At 39.6% G+C, this 22,463-nt stretch overlaps 1 protein-coding gene across 1 annotated transcript in view; it reads right to left on the minus strand.

Moving 5' to 3' along the window:
• Positions 1 to 16,245: 16,245 nt before the first annotated feature.
• The window catches only part of MOSPD2 (motile sperm domain containing 2), a 59,459-nt gene continuing 53,241 nt past the window's right edge, over positions 16,246 to 22,463 (minus strand). Inside the window, exon 15 of the mRNA XM_081792642.1 lies at positions 16,246 to 22,439. Coding sequence (XP_081648768.1) covers positions 22,398 to 22,439 — 42 coding nt within the window. The 3' untranslated portion in view covers positions 16,246 to 22,397. The remainder of the gene's footprint in view (positions 22,440 to 22,463) is intronic.

Here is a 22,463-nt window from a genome sequence, read left to right on the forward strand (position 1 = left end):
TGATTAGCAGAGCCCACAGATAGCCCAATTTTACAACCTCTTCTGTCTCCTCCTGGGAGCAGGATGGAGTAAACTTCTATAGTGGTAGAGAGGGAGTTCAAAATCTCCTTAGAGTTGACAGCCCTTTTTTGTGGCTGCATCAGCCAGATTATTTCCCTTTGTTACTTCTGAATTTGCTTTTTAGTGGCCTCTACAGTGAACCACTGGCATTTCTTTAGGCTTCTGTATAGCTTCTAGCATATTGAATTTCTCTCTTCTTGCCATATTGAATTTCTCTATTCTTGCTGTAGTCCTCTTTCCCTCCATGTGGCTCCATGGCATGAATTACAGAGAAGGCATATTTAGAATCCATGTAAATGGTTACCACCTTGTCTTTACCCAATTCTAATGCTCTCGTTAGTGTGGTTATTTCTGCCTTTTTGGCTGGGCTGCCTGGGGCCAGTCTTTTAGCTTTACAGAGCATTTAGGGACATTACTGCATATCTTGCCCTTTTTAGTCCATTTTCTTCTTTTGTTTATTTTAGAGAGAGAGAGAGAGAGAGAGAGAGAGAGAGAGAGAGAGAATGAGCAGGGGAGGGGTAGAGAGAGGGAGACACAGAATCCAAAGCAGGCTCCAGGTTCTGAGCTGTCAGCACAGAGCGAGCCTGACATGGGGCTCGAACCCATGAACTGTGTGTGAGATCATGACTTGAGCCAAAGTTGGATGTCCAACCGATCGAACACCAAGGTGCCCCCATTTTTAGTCCATTTTCCATAAAACTGCTGCCATCTGTAAACCAGGTATCTTCTGCAATGGACAGAGGTTCACTCCGGAGATCTTTGGAGCAAGAGTAAATCTGATCAAGTACTTCATGATTGCGGAGTAGGGTGGCAGCTATATCTGGGAGTTATCTATCAGCATGGCCTGATGTTGTAACATTTTCTTTTGGGACAGCCACAGATGTGCCTAGGTTTCCAGAAAACTAGAAACCTGGTGTGGGGTCCAAACAATCATAGGTTGACACATAGTTTTTGTCCAGAGGCACATGACTGCTACAGCTCTTAGATAAGGGAGCCAACCCCTGGCCACCATGTCCAAGCCTAATTTGGGATCTAGCCCAGTTATATAGGCAAACAACAAACACTAAAGACCATCAGAACTAGAATCCAGTATCCACAAAGACGTGTTATTGAAACATAATTTTTCTCTAAAATCACTTTCATTTCCATCAGACAGCCAGATCGAGACTAATCGGTTTGTAAAACAATTCCGGTTTTAGCAAACTTGGCCTAATTATTTGCATTCAGCAAGAATAGCGACTGATCATGTAAGTTTTCCAAACCTGCTTTGCTAGAACTTTTTTTTTTTCAACGTTTTTTTATTTATTTTTGGGACAGAGAGAGACAGAGCATGAACGGGAGAGGGGCAGAGAGAGAGGGAGACACAGAATCGGAAACAGGCTCCAGGCTCCGAGCCATCAGCCCAGAGCCTGACGCGGGGCTCGAACTCATGGACCGCGAGATCGTGACCTGGCTGAAGTCGGACGCTTAACCGACTGCGCCACCCAGGCGCCCCTACTAGAACTTTTATAAGGAATTTCGAATTGAATCTTTAATAGTCTCAAGGCCAGAAGCCAAACCAAATACTCGCCATCAGGTTTGCCTACAATACCTCTAGATTTGGTGAATTCCTCTTCTCGGGGTCCCCAAAATATCATGAGGTTCCTGCACTTGCCATGAAGTGCTATTCTTTACTCACCCAGTAAGGCTGCTGGGAACTCTGTAAGCAAGGTATCAGGCCAACATTTCCAAGGGGCTTTGTCGGCTCCATAAAGTCAGTCTTAGTTCCTTAAAGCTGTCTGGTCATATCTGAGTATTTCCATGTCTCTCTCAAATATGATAGTCCATTCAAAGCCTTGGTAATACAATCAATATTTCGGATGGTGTCCTGTTACAAGGAGAGCCAGATTTTCATTGAACTTAAGCTATCAAAGAAAGAATAGTCATTGAGAGTTTCAGAATTCTGGAGGGTTCAGGTAGGGAGAAAAGTTAAATGTTGCCATTTGTTCACAAAGGAATATTGTATCATATTTCTATAAATCATAGATATCTTAAGAAAAAGCCTCCTTAAATCTGGATGAGCAATCATTAGAGAACCAGCAATGTTTCAAACAAGAGTCATCAAAACTATAATCATCCTCCTCAGTTCATGCAGTCCCGTGTTGCTAATTCTTGTTCTATTTGAATGCAGCTTTTCCATTAGTTCTGGAAATTCTTACTCGGTTTTATGATCTTAAAAGGTATCAAAAACATGTGTTTGTCACAGAGTTCTTTTCATGAATCTCCTGGAAGACAAGATACATTTGGCAAAAGCATCAGAACAATAATTATAAATGACAAAGAAAAACTCAAAAATGGGCATGGTTAAAAATCTGAAGAGTTTGTTATAATGCAATTGACAAGGAAATCTAGTTATTTCTGTGACACACAATACTTCATTAATTAGAATGTCAAGTGATGACTTTATATAAGAACATATTAAAACTTTAAGGCTTTCATATAATTTCTAGAACAGTTATAGCATTTACCCATGTAATAGAACCTAAGGTGTATCATCATTTGTTTGACCATGTTTCCCATGTAACATAACATACCAAATAAACAAGCCTAATTAGTTAAAGGACTTCATTAATTTTTTTCCACTTTTAATTAACTTAAAATTTTTTTTTAATGTTTATTATTTTTGAGAGAGAGAAACAGAGCATGCGCAGCGGAGGGGCAGAGAGGGAGACACAGAATCTGAAGCAGGCTCCAGGCTCTGAGCTGTCATTAAAGAGTCTGATGTGGAGCTTGAACTCATGAGCTGTAAGATCATGACCTGAGCTGACATTGGACACTCAACCCACAAAGCACCCAGGCACCCCTAATTAACTTAAAATTTTTAATTCCAATTTAGTTAACATACAGTGTTATATTAGTTTCAGGTATACAATATAGTGATTCAACAATTCCATATATCAACCTTTGCTCTTCATGACAAGCTCACTCCTTAATCCCCATCACCTGTTTCACCCATCCCCCCCCCCCCATCTCCCCTCTGGTAACCATCAGTTCTCTGTAGTTAAGAGTTTATTTCTTGGTTTCTCTCTCTCTCTCTCTCTTTTCTTTTTTACTTTGCTTGTTTGTTTTGTTTCTTAAATTCCACATAGGAGTGAAATCGTACAGTATTTGTCTTTCTCTGACTTATTTCACTTACCATTATATTCTCTAGCTCCATCCATATTGTTGCAAAGGGCAAGATTTCATTCTATTGGTTGAATAATATTCCATTTTGTATATATACCACATCTTCTTTATTCATTTATTGATGGACACTTGGGCTGCTTCCAAGGTTTGGCAATTGTAAATAATGCTGCTATAAACATAGAGGTGTATGTATCCCTTTGAATGAGTGTTTTTGTATTTTTTGGCAAATACCCATTAGTGCGATTATTGGATTGTAGAGTAGTTCTATTTTTAACCTTTCGAGGAAACTCCATACCATTTTCCACAGTGGCTGCACCAGTTTGGATTCCTACCAACAGTGCACAAGGTTTCCTTTTTCTCCACATTGCCATCAACACTTGCTCTTTCTTGTGTTTTTTATTTTAGCCATTCTAACAGGTGTGAGAGGACATCTCGTTGTAGTTTTTATTTGCATCTCCCTGGTGATGAGTGATGTTGAGCATCTTTTCATGTGTCTGTTGGCCATCTGGATGTCTCTTTGGAGAAATGGCTATTCATTTCTTCTGCCCATTTTTTAATTGGATTATTTGTTTTTGGGGTGTTGAGCTGTATCAGTTCTTTATATATTTTGTACACTAACCCTTTATCAGGTATGTCATTTGCAGACATCTTCTCCCATTCGGTAGATTGCTTGCCTTTTAGTTTTGTTGATTGTTTCCTTTGCTGCATAGAAACTTTTTGTTTTGGTGTAGTCCCAATAGTTTATCTTGCTTCTATTTCCCTTGCTTCAGGAGACCTATCTAGAAAAATGTTGCTACAGCTGATGTCAAAAAAAATCACTGCCTGTGCTCTCTTCCAGGATTTTTATGGTTTCTGGTCTCATATTTAGGTCTTTGATTCATTTTGAGTTTATTTTTGTAAGAAAGTGGTCCAGCTTCATACTTTTGCATGCAGTTGTCCAGTTTTCCCGGCACCATTTGTTGAAGAGACTTTTTCCCATTGTATGTTCTATATTCTTTCCTCTTTGTTGGAAATTAATTGACCATATAATTGTTGCTTTATTTCTGGGTTTTCCTTTCTGTTCCGTTGATATGTGTCTATTTTTAAATTAATTTTTTCTAAAGTAATCTCTACACCCAACATGGGGCTCAAACTCATGACCCCCAAATCAAGAGTCACATGCTCTATTGTATGTGTCTATTTTTATGCCAGTACCATACTGTTTTGATTGCTCCAGCTTTGTAATAGAATTTGAAGTCTGGAATTGTGCTACCTCCAATTTTGTATTTCTTTTTCAAGATTGCTTTAGCTATTCAGGGTCTTTTGTGGTTCCATACAAATTCTAGGAATGCTTGTTCTAGTTGTATAAAAAAAATGTTGTTGGTATTTTGATAGGGATTGCATTAAATCTGTGCATTGCTTTGGGTAGTGTAGACATTTTAACAATATTTGTTCTTCCAATCCATAAGCATGGGATGTCTTTCCATTTCTTTGTGTTGTCTTGAATTTGTTTCATCAATGTTTTATAGTTTTCAGAGTACAGGTATTTCACCTCTTTGGTTAAGTTTATACCTAGATAGTTTACTATTTTGGGTGCAATTGTAAATGGGATTGTTTTCTTAATTTCCCTTTGTGCTGCCTCATTATCCGTGTGTAGGAATGCCACAGATTTGTGTACATTGATTTGGTATCCTGCGACTTGACTTAGTTAATTTATCAGTTCTACTACTTTTTTGGTGGAGTCTCTAGGGATTTCTATATATAGTATCATGTCATCTGCAAATAGTGAAAGCTTTATTTCTTCCTTACCAGTTTGGATCCCTTTTATTTCTTTTTGTTGTTTGATTGCTGTGGCTAGGACTTCAAGTACTATATCGAATGAAAGTGGTGACAGTGGACATCCTTGTCTTGTTCCTGCCCTTAGGGGAAGAGCTCTCAGTTTTTCCCCATTGAGTATGATGTTTTCTGTCGGTTTTTCATACAAGGCCTTTATTCTGTTGCGGTATGTTCCCCCTAGACCTACTTTGTTGAGGGTTTTTTTTTTTTTAATCATGAATGAATTTTGTACTTTGTCAAATGCTTTTTCTGCATCTATTCTCATGATCCTATGGTTTTTTACCCTTTCTTTTATTGATGTGATGTGTCATGTTGATTGATTTGCGGATATTGAACTACCCTTGCATCCTAGGAATAAATCCCACTTGATTGTGGTGAATGATTTACTTAATGTATTGATGATTTGGTTTGCTAGTATTTTGTTGAGGACTTTCGCATCTGTGTTCATCAGAGATGGCCTTTAGTTCTCTCTCTTTTTTTTGTGGTGTTTTATTAAATCTGTTTTGGTATCAGGGTAACTGTCAGAATGAATTTGGAACTTTTCCTTCTTTTTCTATTTTTTGGAAAAGTTTGAAAAGAATAGGTATTAACCCTTTAAATGTTTGGTAGAATTCACCTGTGAAGCCATCTGGTCCTGGAGTTTTGTTTGTTGGAAGTTTTTTTGATTTCCTGTACCAGCAATGTTCTTGTTGGTAATTGGTCTGTTCAAATTTTCTATTTATTCCTGTTTTCAGTTTTGGTAGGTAATATGTTTCTAGGAATTTGTCCATTTCTTCTAGGTTGTCCAATTTGTTGGCATATAATTTTTCATAATAGTCTCTTACAATTGTTTGTATTTTTGTGATGTTGGTATTTTTCCTCTTTTATTTGTGGTTTTATTTATGTGGGTTTTTTTCTCTCTCTCTCCCTCTCTCTCTCTCCCCTCTCTCTTGATAAGTCTGGCTAGAGATTTATCAATTTTATTGATCTTTTCAAAGAATCGGCTCCTGGCTTCATTGATATGTTCTGTTGTTTTTTTGTTTGTTTTTGTTTTTGTTTTTAGTTTCTATATCATTTATTTCTGCTCTAATCTTTATTATTTTCTTCCTTCTGCTCTTTGGGGGTTTTGTTTGTTGTTCTTTTTCTAGCTCTTTTAGGTGTAAGGTTAGGTTGTTGATTTGAGATTTTTCTTGCTTTTTGAGGTAGACCTGTATTGCTATAAACTTCCCTCTTAGAACTGTCAAAAGACTTCATTTGGAGTTCAAATCTTGAAAAGTTTGTTAAAAACCTCAGAAGGTTTTAAAGTGCATGCCTAAATAGGATTACAGATTATTATAAACTTGTATTTACCCAAGATGACAATAAGAGATATTACAGAAGGTAATACAGTTAGCAAAGCTTAACTGCTTTAATATTAAGAAGTTTCAGTGCTCTTACGTAATCAAAGACCTGTTAAAGACAAAACAGAAACAGACTTTCTGGGCAGATAAAGAATAGGTGGGGGAAAAAACCCTTTGTTTACAATTTCTTATCAAGAGCAGACTAATAATCCAAGAAAACTTTGTCTTTTTAATAGAAAAACAGAATTCCAATCTTACACCAGTGTACTTTTAAAATCCATTCATTTCAATCTTAGTCATGACTACACATAAAATTCTTTTCTAAAGCCTTTCATTCACAAACCTTCTACAACTTTCTTTTTACATTTAGATTTTGTCCTAAGCCTCCTCTAAGTAATCAGTTTCATTTTAGGACAAAGTTACTTTCTTTTTTCTCAAGAAAAAAGTATTCCCATTCCTTATATCTTATCAAAAACACATCTTTTTTTTTTTTTTTTTTTTTTTTTTTTTTTTTTTACATACAGAGTCACTTCCCTTATTTCTAGCAGTCTCAATTACAGTGAAAACTAAGTAGTAACCAGTTGTGAAATGCCTATTGCACCAGAATTCTTTAGATTGCCAAAATTATGAATATATTTCACAATTTCTAGAAACATGCTTTTTTCATGGTACAACTTTCAAGAAAGCATAAAATATGTTCACTAACAGACCCAAGTATCCTCAGTTTCTCTGTAATAAGAAGCCAAAAGCAGACAAACCTACATTCAGTAATCTTATTTGGAAAAGATTTAAATATCCAATGAATTCAACCCAATTTGTCATTTAACTTAGCAAACCTTCAATGTTTTAGATTACCAAAGATTCTGAAAGCTATTTAAAAGTTTACACTGTGAATGTAACTAATAAATAGAAAAATAGAGTAAATTCAGGTAGAATGAAAGTTTACTATTACATTTGATGTTGATGACTCCCAAAGACATGTCTGTTTTAATTTACCAAAGATTATCCCAGATCCTGTGAACTTGAAAAACATTTGGGTTAGTTTTTATCTTTCTCAGTTTTAGAATACCCAATTTTTTACAACCACTTGTCTTTTAACCAATTACATAGAACTCTTGCCCGTTCCCACTGCATGCTTCCAGTGACCCAAATGGCTGCTGCGTCCATTGTCCAGGGTTGTGAGGGAAGGAGGAGGTACACAAGGGCCAAGCAGCCAGGGTGGAGATTTAAACAGGGAACAACAATAAACAGACCAAACAACCAGGTGGGACTGAGATTTCCTTCAATCACCTAGACCCTAGACTAATCTCTGTTAGACCACTCCCATTTCGCTAGGTTGGAGCATCCAAGCCTCTGAAGAGCTGGATCCTATGATCTTCTGTCACCTGGGGATGACTGCTTTGTCTCTAATCAATTGTTCAATCCCCCAGAGTATTCTGACTGTTATTCTGGCTTGCCTAGACTTTATGAGACCACCGTAGTTTTATCTCTAAAAGCCATGTCACAGACCTGGCATGACTTATCCCAACAGAAATCCTTCTTAATGAAAGGAATCAGAGTGGCCACTGGATTTCAGGTGAGGACAGAACACCAGGCTGGCAGTCACAAGCATCAAGAAGGGAGAGTCCCTACAAAGAATCTGCCCCTGCCCCCAGTAGCTTGAACAGGTTAGCCTAGGTGAGTTGTTGCTGCCCACTGCTCTATCCTCTGAAAACCAGGGAACCAGGGAGCAAAACTTCAGAAGGACAGTAGTCCTATCTGGGTCACCAAATTTCTAACCGGACCAACGTGAGCAGGCTCCTTGGTGAGTCACAGATGGACCAGGTAGAGTTGTGGCAAAAAGTCAGCTTTATTTGTAACAAATAAGGAGATCGTGGGGGATAACTTCCAAAGCCATAACTCCCTGAGCAATGACGGCTGGGTTCCTTTTATTTAGGGTTAGGATGAATATTTAAACAGAAGATTCTTTTCATCAGATGTAGAGGGGGGCATGAGGTTGTTATGTAAATGAGGGTTGTACTCCTCCTTGGATGGAGATTTTAATATTATAATGGGGTAGAGGTAATTGTCAGTTACTCTAGAGGTCACTCCATGGTCCATCTGTGTGGTTACGAGTTGGGGGTCATGCTCAAACTGGTCTGGGTTGTCTGGGCCGGCTGGAGATCTTGTCAGGGCAGTCACTATTGGTTTGATGGGTGGTTTTGATTTCCATTTGCCTGAATTAAGAGATAACCTATGAAGAGAAGCTTAAGGAAAAATGTAGGACAAAGATCGGTGAGTATAAGCAGGTGGGCAGTAAAGGTCAGGTGACAGGAGTAGGAACGAGAAAGTTAGACTAGACAAAAAAGTGAGTTGGTTCTTGCAAGTTTACTTTCCTTCAGGGGATGGGGGATGACAGAGGTGTCTATCAGGAAGATTACCTAACTAGTGCTGATCAGGTGATTCCTGAATGCCTGGTTTAAGATTCCATTTCTGCAAGAGCCAGAATTGTAATTCAGTCTTAGTTTGGTGATGTGGGACTTAGCATAAGCAACTCCATTTTGGTTCTGTTGCCTTCTTTTTAACAGTTCAAAACCATTCTGAGTATTTGTGGGAGGTGCCTGGATTTGCAGCCAAGTGTGAATTTCACAGGTCCCATATTTCCTAAGCTGAAGAGCTGAATCTCTGACATAATATTCTCCACATCCCACTGTCTACTCAAAGGGCTTTTTGAGCCAAAAGCCCTTTCCCGTCCAACCCAGAACTTTTGTCATTTGAGAAGAGGAAATCTAATCTTTGTGTTGGCAGCAAAGACTGAGAGTTGCTGCTTTTGTCCAGTGGCTATTTGTAGAGCCTGTTTGTAGATGTAAACTTGCCCTTCTATTCTCACTGTATGAGTGGCAGCCAAAGTTGTTACACTACACACAACAACTCTACTTTCCCATCTGCTTTCTGATGACATTTGTTTGGGCCTATCATAATCTATAAGCCCTGCCCTTTTTTCCCATGCTGGGAATACTTGGTAGTTAGCCCTAGTTTCAGGAATCCTTTTTTTATTAGAAAATAGAAGAAAACAGGGGCACCTGGGTGGCTCAGTCGGTTAAGCATCCGACTTCAGCTCAGGTCATGATCTTGCAATTCGTGAGTTCGAGCCCCACGTCGGGCTCTGTGCTTACAGCTCAGAGCCTGGAGCCTGTTTCAGATTCTGTGTCTCCCTCTCTCTCTCTGCCCCTCCCTCGCTCACACTCTGTCTCTGTCTCTCTCTCTCAAAAATAAACATAAGAAAAAGAAAATACAAGAAAACCAGTTAGTAGAGTTATGGTTTATTTAAAGGAGATAAACAAGAAACAGAGTGATGTCGCAGATCCAGCAAAGCAAAATCCATTTACTTACCACCTAAATGAAACATACTCGCTTAATAGGAATGATTACCAGGAGAGAGTCTGGGTAGTAGTTTCTGCTTCCAAAGACCATCCTACTGTGGTAGAAAGTTGCAAACGGCACCTGTTGAAGTATCTTTTATATGTGCTCTGGAGAGCCTCAGGATGTTGAATAATTGGTCCCCAGAATAAGCTCTCTTGTGCTAATGGGTTTTGAACATTAAGTGAATCCATTAATTCTCAGTGGAGCATTAAACATCTGAATTAGTTTTGCAAAGCTAAATATCAAAGTGATTTTTGAAATGAGAATAAACATAGAGCCATTTATTACTAGCGATCACACCAGAAGTTCTAACAACTGAACTCTGCCAAATAGAGGATAGGGCACACCCTGCATTTTTGACTGTGCAAGATGAACCCTCCACAGGGGTATGCTCCCACCAGTATGGAAGTGGGTTAACCACTACTGTCCTCAAGCCCCATGCAGGGATGTATTATGGTTAGTGCTTGAAGCTGTTTGCCCTGAGGCATATTTGCTTTTTCATTTATGTAACAAATATTTATTGAGTGCCTCCCCTGCTTCAGATGCCACATTTCCAGGATGAGTTTTGTTAGAATAGGGTCAGTTATTTTCCACATAGGCCATTTAGAAATTTGTCTCCTCTGTCATTTCAACTCTGAGAAGCCCACATGCTAATAGAACACTTCATCAGCCAGCTCCCAGCATGACACGTCTATGCAAGTGGGAAGAAAAGACTCAGCAGCTGATCTGCAATCCAGCTTTGCCCACCCTGGGGACACATGAAGGAGAAATGACCTGAACAAATCTTAGAGATTGGCTAGTTGGAATCCTTGATGGTACTTGCTAATGGGGAGTCCTTACCTGTGGAATGTTTTTGTCAGGATATACCAGTTTCATGTAGGATTACTCATGGTAAATGCACCTGGAGTTTATGGATATCCGGGACACGACCAGCTGGGGAAATGTCCGTGTTATCTTTTTTTTTTTAAATTTTTTTATGTTTTATTTATTTTTGAGAGAGAGAGAGAGAGAGGGAGACACAGAATCCAAAGCAGGCTCCAGGCTCTGAGCTGTCAGCACAGAGCCTGACATGGGGCTTGAACTCACGAATCGTGAGATGATGACCTGAGCCGAAGTCGGATGCTCAACCGACTGAGCCACCCAGGCACCCCCATGTCATCTTTTAAGTTATCAAAGTAGAAGATGAAGTTTCATGACAAAAATATCTCCATTTCTGTAAGTGATGCCTCATATGTTGAATCTGGGCCGGGGCTACCACACCTGAAAGCTGTGATTCCCTGAGCATCTAGAGAACACTCAATAAATGTTTAGTTCACTTTAAAGGATATCCATACATAACATAAATGCCCACAAAATATTTAGCTAACAAAATAAACAGAGCATATAGCTTCTGGTCACAACTGTTGGAGCCAAGGGGTTGATGAGTAGTCAAACAAAATGGGAGGGCCCTTAGGAAAAAGGACTTCAGAATAAAAGATAGGAGTGCTTTTCAAACTTGAATGTGCATGTGAACCACCTGGAGACCTGGGATCTTGTCCACATGCAACTTCTGATGAGGCAGATCTGGGGTGGGACTTGGGATGGTCTTTTCTAACACTTCTAGAAAGCCTTGTTGGCCAAAGTGTGGTCTGGGCATTGCAGCAGCAGCATGGCCTAGGTTGTTTGAAATGCAGAATCTTTGGCCCTGCCCCAGCCTTTCCTAACCAGATTTTGGCTCCTTTTTCATCAGATTCCTGATTCCTTTGAACATACTCTTTGAACAGGTCCAAGGACTCCTTATTGATTTCTCTCTAAGGTTACCAGGCTCTACTTCAGAAGTGATTTTTTTTTTGGCGCCTCTGTATCTCCATCATAATCATTTGGCTTTTCTAAGCTTAGTGCTATGGGGCAACAAAGCAGATTTCTGTCCCTCGTACCTTTCTGAAACCATAAAACTTTGAGCTTTCAGTCCATTTGATTCAAGCCATGTTTGTTTAGAGACTGCCTAGTAAATAGTCTAATACTACGATGCATGCTGTTTACTGGAGGGCAGGAAAACACACTGCTGAATAATGAAGCCTGTGGGCAAGAACATGAATGTGGAAATTTCACCTATAATCGAGTCCAAACATTAGATTCAGTAGGTATAGCAAGATGTGCTGGGGGTAAACAAAATGCATTTATATGGAGGTAGCTCACAGAGTCACCTCTCTCTCTCTCTCTCCCTTGGGAATCTTTAACAAAAATATATATTGATTTTAAGCCATGAAATGGAAGGGTTAATAGGTACAAGTAGCCAAAGACCATTACCAGCACCATTGAAATTCAAAGATGTAAGTGAAGAAGAAAATACTACTGGCACGAAGTGAGATCCTCAGCGGAATTTCTGTCTTCCAAGAAACATTAAGATGGAAAAGAACACTCAAAAAGGCAATGCCATTAACACAGAGAGGGAAGCAGGCAGAGACGAAAAGGATTATATGCAGTTATGTCCAAGTCTGCCAAGACTTAGGAAATGCCATTAATTTTAAACATACTTACATGCAATGTCTATAATGGAGCCCCCTAAATTAGGATTCTCCTAATGCCCTTGAGATCTTCTTGGATTTACTCTTAGTGAAGGAAAGCCCACAAAGGCCGATGTGTTTCCTGGAGGTGATGACTGCCTATGGGTCATGAGCTAGGCCCAAAGCTGTGTGTGGGTTGGCTAAAATCCAGCTGAACAGAGAGTTGGCAGGCTCTCATGAGCTGCCCTCTGAGTTGCAAACACGTTTCACATATGTAACTGGTCTACAGAAAGATAACAGACAAATATTGGTCCAGACAGGGATAAGAGGGAAGGGAGAGTCTGACCTATGCAATCTGGCCATGAGTAAAATAAAAACTTAGCTGAAAGAACTAAAAAAGAGTGTGGAAATGCAACCCCAAAGAAAGGTCTCTGAGATTGAAGGTAGCTTTTACTTATACACTCTGCCATATTGAATTAAATTAATTTTACAAATGGAAGTTAGAAAGTGAGGGTATGAAGAGCTATACTGAGCTGAATCAGTAAATATCCCCTCCTTTATTTGCAAGTGTCATGGCTTTTTAACTTTTTAAAAATTATTTTGAGAGAGAGACAGAGTGTGTGTGTGTGTGTGTGAGCAGGGGAGGGGCAGAGAGAAAGGGAGAGAGAGAAACCCAAGTGGGCTGGATCATGACCCTTGAGATGAAGCCCGCCACAAGGCTCGATCTCATGAACCGTGAGATCATGACCTGGGCTGAAATCAAGAGTCAGACGCTTAACTGACTGAGCTCCCCAGGTGCCCTGACATTTTAACTTTGAAACCTCACCTTTGGTTCCAGCTTAAATTTCTACTGCAGGCTGGGCTTACAGGCATACAGGATCCCTTCAGTGTATGTTCAAACTCTCAACACCGGGTTTCCAAGTGTGTTTTCAGGACACTTAGTCCCAAATTATATCGCTTGAAAAGAGGATTCCATGGTTTTAAACATTTGGGAAAAACATAATATTCTCAGAGATTGGTCATGCTCATTAGTACACTAATGATTCTGAGAGATTCTATGGGGGAACACTTTAATTTCGCTTAACACTGTGTTTCTCAAAATTATATGACAATGGAAACCGTTTGGCCCAGAGTAAATGATGGAATTAGTGTTCTAGGGTATCTCCTTGGGGAAATGCAGGCTTGCAGGCATAGGAGACAGTACTTTAGAACTGTTGTGGCGCAGTATTGATGGAGCTGTGAGGTGAATAGGGTAAGAAAAGCTGAGGCAAGCTCCGTGCTTATTCAACATTTGGGTGAGCCCAAACACTATCCGGCTCTTCTGTCCATGACTGATGACAGAAGGAATGTCTTTGCGAGGCTTGAAGAGAAAATGGCCTACTGACTTAGAATTTCTGCCAGAGCTGTAGACCAGCTAATCTAGGTTCTTTGAAAACGGTCACTGTCTATTTTACTTCACATTTTCCCTATAGTATGGGGTTACATGCTTTACCCTAAAGCTGTGTTTGGTCACTGTTAATTCATTGATGTACATGGCGGGGGGCCAGGAGGGGTATCTAGAAACGAGGGAGGGAAAGGCTACCCTAGAACTTCAGAATAGTCTATTTTTTAAATCCCAGGAAGTAATTCATTCCTTCACCAGGTAGGCTGCACCCATGTGGCAGTTACGTGCTGGAGAATCAATGGTGACTACCATAGCTTCCCTTGTGAAGTTTATAGTGTAATGGGGAGAAATGGATTAATAAGCATCACACGAGTATCTAAATATAAGCTGTAATAAGTGCCATGAAGAAAATGTGGTGGTGTCCTGGGAATTTCTAATGGAACCTGATCACATCCTTGGAATGAGAGATCCCTTTTCCTTCTTATGGAGGTGCAACTGACATAAAACGTTATGTAAGTTTTAGGTGTACAACATAGTGATTTGATATTTGTGTATATAGCAAAACGATCACTACAGTAAGTCTAGTAAATGTTTATTATCACATAGTTACGATTTTTTTCTTATGATAAGAACTTTTAAATTTCCTCTCTTAGCAACTTTCCAATATGCAGTACAGTGTTATTAACTGTAGTCACTATGCTGTATATTATTTCCCCATGTCATTTATTTTATAACTGGAAATTTGTACCTTCTAAACCCCTTTATTCATTCTGCCTACCCCCTTACCCTCCAACCCTGGCAACCACCAATTTGTGCTCTGTATCTATGAGATCACTTTTTCTTTTGTTGTTTTTGATTCTTCTGTTTTTAGATTCCACACATAAGTGAGATCACACGGTATTTGTCTTTCTCTGATTTATTTCGTTTAGCGTAATGGTCTTAAGGTCCCTCCATGTTGTCATAAATGGCAAGATTTCTTTCTTTTTGTTACAGCTGAATAATACTCCATTCTATACACACCATATCTTCTTGATCCATTCATCTGTTGATGGACATTTAGGTTTCCATGTCTTGCCTATTGTAAATAATGCTGCAGTGAACAAAGGGGTGCATGTATCTTCCCAAATTAGTGTTTTGTTTTCTTCAGATAAATACACAGAGGTGGAATTGCTGGACCAGTTGGTAATTCTATTTTTAATTTTTTTGAGGAACCTCCATACTGTCTTCCATAGTGACTGCACTAATTTACATTTCTACCAGCAGTGGACAAGGGTTGCCTTATTTCCATGTCCTCACCAACACTTCTTATGTCTTCTTGTCTTTTTGATAATCGCCATTCTGACAGGTGTGAGGTGATATCTCCTTGTGGTTTTGATTTGCATTTACCTGATGATCAGTGCTGTTGAACATCTTTTTAGGTACCTGTTGGATATCTGTATATCTTCTTTGAAAAAATGTCTATGCAGATCTTCTGTCCATTTTTTAATCTCATGGGTTTTTTTTCTTTGCTCTTGAGTTGTATGAGTTCTTCACATATTTCAGATACTAGCCCCTTATCAGATAAGTGATTTGCAAATGTTTCTTCCTTTCTGTAGGTTGCCTTTTCTTTTGTTGATGGGCTCCTTTGCTGTGCAGAAGCTTTTTAGTTTGAGGTAGTCCCATGTGCTTATTTTTACCTTTGGTGTCAAATCCAAAAGAAAAATCATTGCCAAGACCAATGTCAAGGAGCTTACTGCCTATGTTTTCTTGTAGGAGTTTTATGGTTTCAAGTCTTGTATTCAAGTCATTAATCCATTTTTAGTTAATTTGTGTATATGGCCTAAGAGAGTTATTTAGTTTCGTTCTTCTGCATGTGGCTGTCTAGCATTCCCAGCACCATTAATTGAAGAGACTGTTCTTTCCCATTTTTTAAATCTTGGCTGTTTTGTTGTAAATTAATTGATATATGTGTGTATTTATTTCTGGGCTATCTGTTCTGTTTAATTGATCTATGTGTCTGTTTTTATACCAATACCATACTGACTTGATTAGCTTTGTTAATATAGTTTGAAATCAGGAAGCATGGTGCCTCCAGCTCTGTTCTTCTTTCTCAAGACTGGTTTGGCTATTAGGGGTGTTTTGTTGTTCCATACAAATTTTAGGATTGTTTGTTCTATGAAAAATTCCATTGGAATTTTGATAGGGATCGCACTGATTCTGTAGATTGCTTTGGGTAGTAGCAGCATCTCAGCAAAATTAATTCTTCCAAATGATGAGCACAGCATACTTTCCACTTATTTGTGTCTTCAATTTTTTTCATTAATGTCTTATCAGTGTGCAGGTTTTTCTCTTCCTTGGTTATGTTTATTCCTAGGTATTTTTTTGATGCGCTTGTCAATGTAATTGTTCTCATTTCTCTTTCTGATAGTTCACTATTAGTGTATAAAAATGCAACAGATTTTGTACGTTGATTTTGCATCCTGCAACTTTACTGAATTTGTTGACTAGTTCTAACAGTTTTTTGGTGAAGTCTCTCGGGTTTTCTATATATAATATCATGTCATATGATATATAGACATAATGTCATGTCTACAAATAGCAATGGTTGTACTTCTTCGTTTCCAATTTGGATACCTTTTACTTTTTTTTTTTTTTTGCTTTTATTTCTTTCTTCTTCTGGCTAGGACTTCCAATGCTATATTGAATAAAAGTGACAAGACTGGGCAAAGAGATACTTTTTCTCAGCAAACGATGAACTGAGTGAGAGTCACAGTGAGGAGGTAAGCAGGGGAAGGAGGGGGAGGTTGGGATAGAGAATTCCAGGCAGAGATGGGACCCATTCCACGAAAGGGAGGTATATACCAAACACCTCCAAAGGCTGAAAGAGCCATAACACTGAAGAAAAAGGCTGATAAGTCCAGCTTGACAGAAATGGTTTACTAAGAGGATTTACAGATAGAAGCATGTCTTGGGTGGCAGCAAGACTAGTAGATCCCACAACATCACCTCCCATAAGACCTCCTTTTGTAACACTAGAGGCTGGGAAGTAGGTGCTAGGAGACCACACAGGAGGAGAATGTTTGAGAATATGTATGTGTCATAGTCATAGCTCCAAGACAGAGCGAGGACATTATCCCGAGGGTGTACTTAAGGATGTGGTTAAGTAAAGGAAAGAATGTGGAACTGGGGTTGTGCTCTAGAAGGCTTCAGGTCAGGGTGGTCATCATGGTGGATTTGTCCAAAATGGCATTAGTCTGGTTCATACAGGATCAGACCATAAAGAGGGAAAAAGAGTGGGGAAAGTGAGGCTGAGAAGGCAGGCCAAGAGCCAGATCTTCCAGGATTTGGTAAGCCAAGTTAGGAAATGTAATTATGAGCTAAGAGCCATAGAAACCACTTAAGGATTTTCATCTGGAGAGTTGTATGATAGGATGGATGTTGCAGTGGAGAGGGAGAGAAGTGGAGAGTGGATGGCCCCTGTGGGTTCAAGGGTGAAGGTCAGGTTTTTAGCTGGTAAAACTGAATGGAGGGTAGTGCCATTCATTGAGATCCAGACTGAGGAGCAGGTCTTGGGGGAAGATCATGAGTTGTTTTTGACATTTTGTGATGGACATTTGGAACTGCCAAGTTGATGGTAGATACATATCCTGTTCTAGACTTCGAACAGGAGGTCTAGCTAGAATGTCCAAGGGTTAACGGCTTACCAATACTAATTACAGCTCTGGGTATTGAGGAGACCACTTATGGGGAGAAAGAAAAGGGAGCCCAGTTCTTTATTTAAAAAAATTTTATTTCTTGAGAGAGAGAGAGAGAGAGAGATCAAGCAGGGGAGGGGCAGAGGGAGAGGGAGAGAGAGAGAATTCCAAGCAGGCTCTGCACTGTCAGTGTAAAGCCCAGTGTGGGGCTTGAACTCACAAACCATGAGCTCATGACCTGAGCCGAAAGCAAGAGTCAGAGGCTTAACCGACTGAGCCACCCAGGTGCCCCAAGGGAGCCCCGTTCTAATATTAACATCTTATAGACTTTGTGGAGGAAGGTAAGTCAGTAAAGGACATTAGAGTGTCAGTGGGAGAAGAAAAACCTGACAGTTGGTGTAGCCAAATGCTGCTGTAAGAATTCACTTCAGAGTCAAACTGAAGCAGGTCCATTGGATGAAGTGACAGGAGGTCATCATTGGAGTTTGAGCCAAGTACTGTTTTTCTGGAGTGATGGGAATAGACATTAAAATGGAGTGAGATAACAGGAACGAGATGGAAGCGGAGATGTGGTGAGGACCCTTCCTGAACAGATTTGAGTTTGGATTTTGGCCTCAACTATATGAACCACCTCATGTATATTGCGTCCTCAAGTTTTAGAATCGAGAGGGTCTATTTGACTTAATGTATGTAGAATGGGAGATGAGAATGCTTTTTTTTCTCATTCTTTCTCAATTCTCTTGTGCCTCTTAAGAGAATCTTGTTGATGGTGATTCTAGTTTTGAAGACACGATACATATATTTACTGTCTTAAATACATTATCTGGTATTAAAATGAAGGTCTGGACTCACCAAGGTAGGAGTTACTATGTCCATCTCTATCGTGGCAACTTTCTAATCAATTTTCAGGGGAAATTCTGAGTATAGTCAATTTTACTCTAAGCACTGACTTTGGATAGAACTCCTCTATAAGATGAACCTCCACCTTTAAATATTTTTGTAATGTTTTTATTTATTTTTGAGACAGAGAGAGAGAAAGTATGGGCAGGGGAGGGGCAAAGAGAGAGGGAGACACAGAATCCGAAACAGGCTCCAGGCTCTGAGCTGTCAGCACAGAGCCCGACACGGGGCTCGAACTCACAAATTGCGAGATCGTGACCCGAGCTGAAGTCGGATGCTTAACTGAGCACCCAGGCGCCCCGAACCTCCACCTTTAATGACAAAGATCTTAAGGGGTTCAAGTGATCCCAGAGTAGTGAATTCTGAATTTGAAAGGAAGCTTTGCTTTTTATATCAGTTTCCTTTTACCTTCCCTTTTTAGCAACTTTTTACTTCAGTCACATTAAAAAACAGTTAAATTTTGTTAGACTATTTTTAATACTATTGTTATTGCTCCTAATAATAACCGCATCCCTCTCCAGTCCCTTAGAAGGAAATAGCTTGAGTCATAGAGTTAGGATATTGGCAAAGTACCCAAAACACATTTTTGACATTTAGTTTATGACAGAGAACAGTGATTTGGTGTTTGGCTCAAAGTTGCTCAAGCACATTTGCCTTATTAGTAGGCAATTCTGGGCAAATTTAATGGCAAATAGTAATTGTACTGAATGAATCTGTAGGCTAGTATTAGAGTGAGGGCTTGGTATAGAAAAGATAGAGGATGTATTAGAGTGGAAACAATAAACGATTCACTTCTTTGATTGTCCCAGATCCAGCAAAAGGGGACAGGTATGCTATTAGGACTTTGGAGGTTTCTTGCAAAGAAGACATATATAGAGTGAATTCAAGTCTGAATTTCTGAGGCAATAGCAAGTCTGTGCAAGACAGTTTTAGATGACTTCCAAAAATTAGATTTTTCTACACACACACACACACACACTGTAGAATGACCTGAAAATGTGCAGAGGACTTTCTGGAATGATAAAATTCAATGTACTGGAGTTTGATCCAAAGCAAATTGGACAATACAAATGCTGGGAATTGTGATGTAAGTTTCTGTAAGAAAAGGATTTTCCCCCTTTCTTACAGTTTTAACCTTTTTGATGTAGCTACCTTGAGAGAGTATATTTATGTCCAAGAAAGCTTATTTAATTAAACTAACTGAAATGAATGGATTATTCTGAAAGAAAAGAGAAAGTTTAAAAAGTGAATTTTCACTACAGCTTTGCTTCCAAAAGTACACAATTACTGGACCATTGCCCTTGTGCATTAATGTGTCATAAGAATATATCTTGAGTGTTCCTGGTTGAACAAATGTTGAAGATACTGGTTATATACTTTCCCTTAAGTTGGTTTATAAGCGTTTGAATACACATGTGCACTGAAAAAGAAAGCCAACTGGGATAGAGACATACTGTCCCAATGCCTGTCATTCGGTGCCTAACACAATTGTCATTGTGTTTGTCACCTATTTTCTTTCACATGTGGGACATCTGTGAATTCAAACCAGTCAATTAGACTGGGTAAGGTTGGTTTAGCTTCCTGACCCTGTCTTCTGATCTGCAAAATGGGGGGACCAGATTGGATGAGCTTGCAGATTCTACCAAACACATCCTGTGTAACCCTCTCCCCTCAAGAGGGGGCCAGAGCTAGTCAATAAGGTGGGATAGCACTCGCATAAATTAGGTTAGTTTATACAGCAGAAGGGATTTTGCAGATGTAATTAATGACAACATTATAAAGATGTGAAAGATCCTATGTGGTATTTTTGTTGAATTATTACAAATTTAAGGGAAACTTATGGGTGTAATACTGCAACATCAACTCTTTGTGTGCATGTGTGTGTGGTGCTTTGAAGGGGTGTGGAAACAACGGTGGAAAGAAGCATCTGACCAAGTCTTCATCAGACTGGAAGGGATATTCCTCCATAGGATTCAAGACAGCCAAACATCACTGGCCTTCTAAAGTATATCCCTTGACCTGGGCACTAGAATTAAGAGTAGGGTACCAAGGAGGCAAGGGTGGGAATTCAAAGCAGGGGAAAGTTCAGAGAACTGATGATTGGCTTCGAATGAGGTGGGATATTCAGTAAGATGGTCCCAAATGTGGAAAGTTCTAGGAAGCTGGGATGGAAGGTGGTGGGGGCAACATCAGCAAAGCCAAGGCCTGACTCTCCAGGGCTGCTGTACCCATATTATTTCCTCCCACTCATACTCATCCCGTGGCAGAGTACCTGGATGATCAGACTCAGAGATCAGGAAAACAGGCTGAAAGAGGTCAAGTAACATCCCCGAGTAACATCTTCACGTGGCAGAGAGGGAAACTGAGCCCAGACAGTCTTACTACAGAGCCCTCACTCCTAACCACCTTTGCCTCAAATGGAATAAATGAGACAATTTGCATGGTCTCCCTGGGGCAGGGGGAGAAGGGGAGCCCTATGCTTCTGGGGGCCGATGTTCTGACATCAGGAAACCTTGAGTGGTTGGTGAAAACTTAAGGGAGGAGGCCGAAGATGGGTGTAAAGTAACCAGTCTTTTCCTAGCTGGAATTTTCCCCACAGGAGCTCTTGTTTCCTGGAGAATTCTATCTTTTAGGTAAGGAGGGCATGGCCTCACAGTCCTCTGGAGACGTGGTGCTTCTTGGTAGGTCACCATTTTGTTTTTGTAGTTCTATTCTGAATTTCTCCTTAGCGTTTTGTATTTCCACTTCTTTTTCAATCTAGAAGATAGATCTGTCCTATTCATTCCATCCTTATGGCGTGGGAGCTGCCATTTGGGAGTTATCATCCAGTGGTGAGGGGACCACACCAACAATCCCAGGGCCCCTCCCCCAGCACACCCTCACTCCGTGGGTGCCTCGTCACAGGGACTGCCTTCCATATACGAATGAGCCAGGTAGGATGGTCTCTCTACAGCCTGCTTCCTGCTGGTTTCTGTCAGGCAGGAAGGTGTACTAGGATTGAGGGGATGTAGGGCAATTCTGACTCATGTGCGGCAGCTCTAGTGAAGGCTCCATGATGGAGCCCCAAGTCATGTCAATGAGCCCAGTGTTGAGTCTGGGGGAAACGGAGAGCTGCACTGAAGAGTAGCCAGGCTCTGGCCTGGGTTGAGGAGAAACAGGACATACGAAGGACAGGTTTACCCGATAACACAATTGTTTCTTTGGAAGCTTACAGCACTGTCCTTATAAAAATGCAAAGCAGGTACAAAAGAAATTAATGTCATCTTTAAAAGGTCAGAGCGAGCCTGAACATTGATTTTAAGATGCTTTATCAATTAGAGACCAGAGGTTTTTCCTGATGATATTTATTTCATAAATGTAATTATTTTTCTAAAACATATTAAAATAGAAAACATGTTCTTTTGATCAATTATACAAAGAAAATACCAATATAGTAATAAAAATACTGAAAATATATGAAAAGCACCAGAATATTAGAGAAATTACACTGGCAACAATTCTAGGAATATATTTTTTTTGCAATTGTACAATAAAGTGCTATTAAATCCAGTCAAAATTAGTGGAAAGATATAAAAAGTTATGGTATTATTATGAAATTTGAGGCTAGGTTTAACCGCAGTTGCATTTTTAGGCTACTTTGAGACCAAGCTAATAATATTAATGTTTTCATGGAAAATCTATTGATTTCCATTCTCAAGCGAAAATCTCGATCTTAATGTTGATCCTTGGTAATTTGGTCATGAATAGGTAATGACAAGATAAAAAATAAAATTATTATCAGAGTACTCAAAGTAATAGTCGCACAAAATGTGATAAAATCAAATGAAGACAGAATAAAATCTGATGTAAATAAGTGATTAGTTAAGACAAGAAGTTTAGATGCCTTTGATCTTATAATTTTCAGTAATCTTGCATAGTCACATTTAGTAGACACACAAACGTTAACAAGATATGTTATTAAATTCAACTGGCCAGACATCAGGGAAGAACATTGTAGTGAGTCCACGTCATTTTCGTAGGAAACATTAAAGGGACACTGTTAGGACAATACACTTCCAATTCTGACCAATGATTTCCTCATTCATTTGCTGAGGAACAAAGAACATACACAAATGCTTTGAGATTAGGCTGGGGATCTAACATGGAAAGGGAACCGCTGTGCACACACACAGGGAGATACTACGGGGAGTACTTAGGGTGTACTGAAGTCACTTTCACGGCTGGAGTTGGCAAACTGCAACAGAAAAACCCAAATTAA

This window comes from Panthera onca, chromosome X, assembly GCF_046562875.1.
Source record: "Panthera onca isolate mPanOnc1 chromosome X, mPanOnc1 haplotype 2, whole genome shotgun sequence".
Taxonomy (NCBI): Eukaryota; Metazoa; Chordata; class Mammalia; order Carnivora; family Felidae; genus Panthera; species Panthera onca.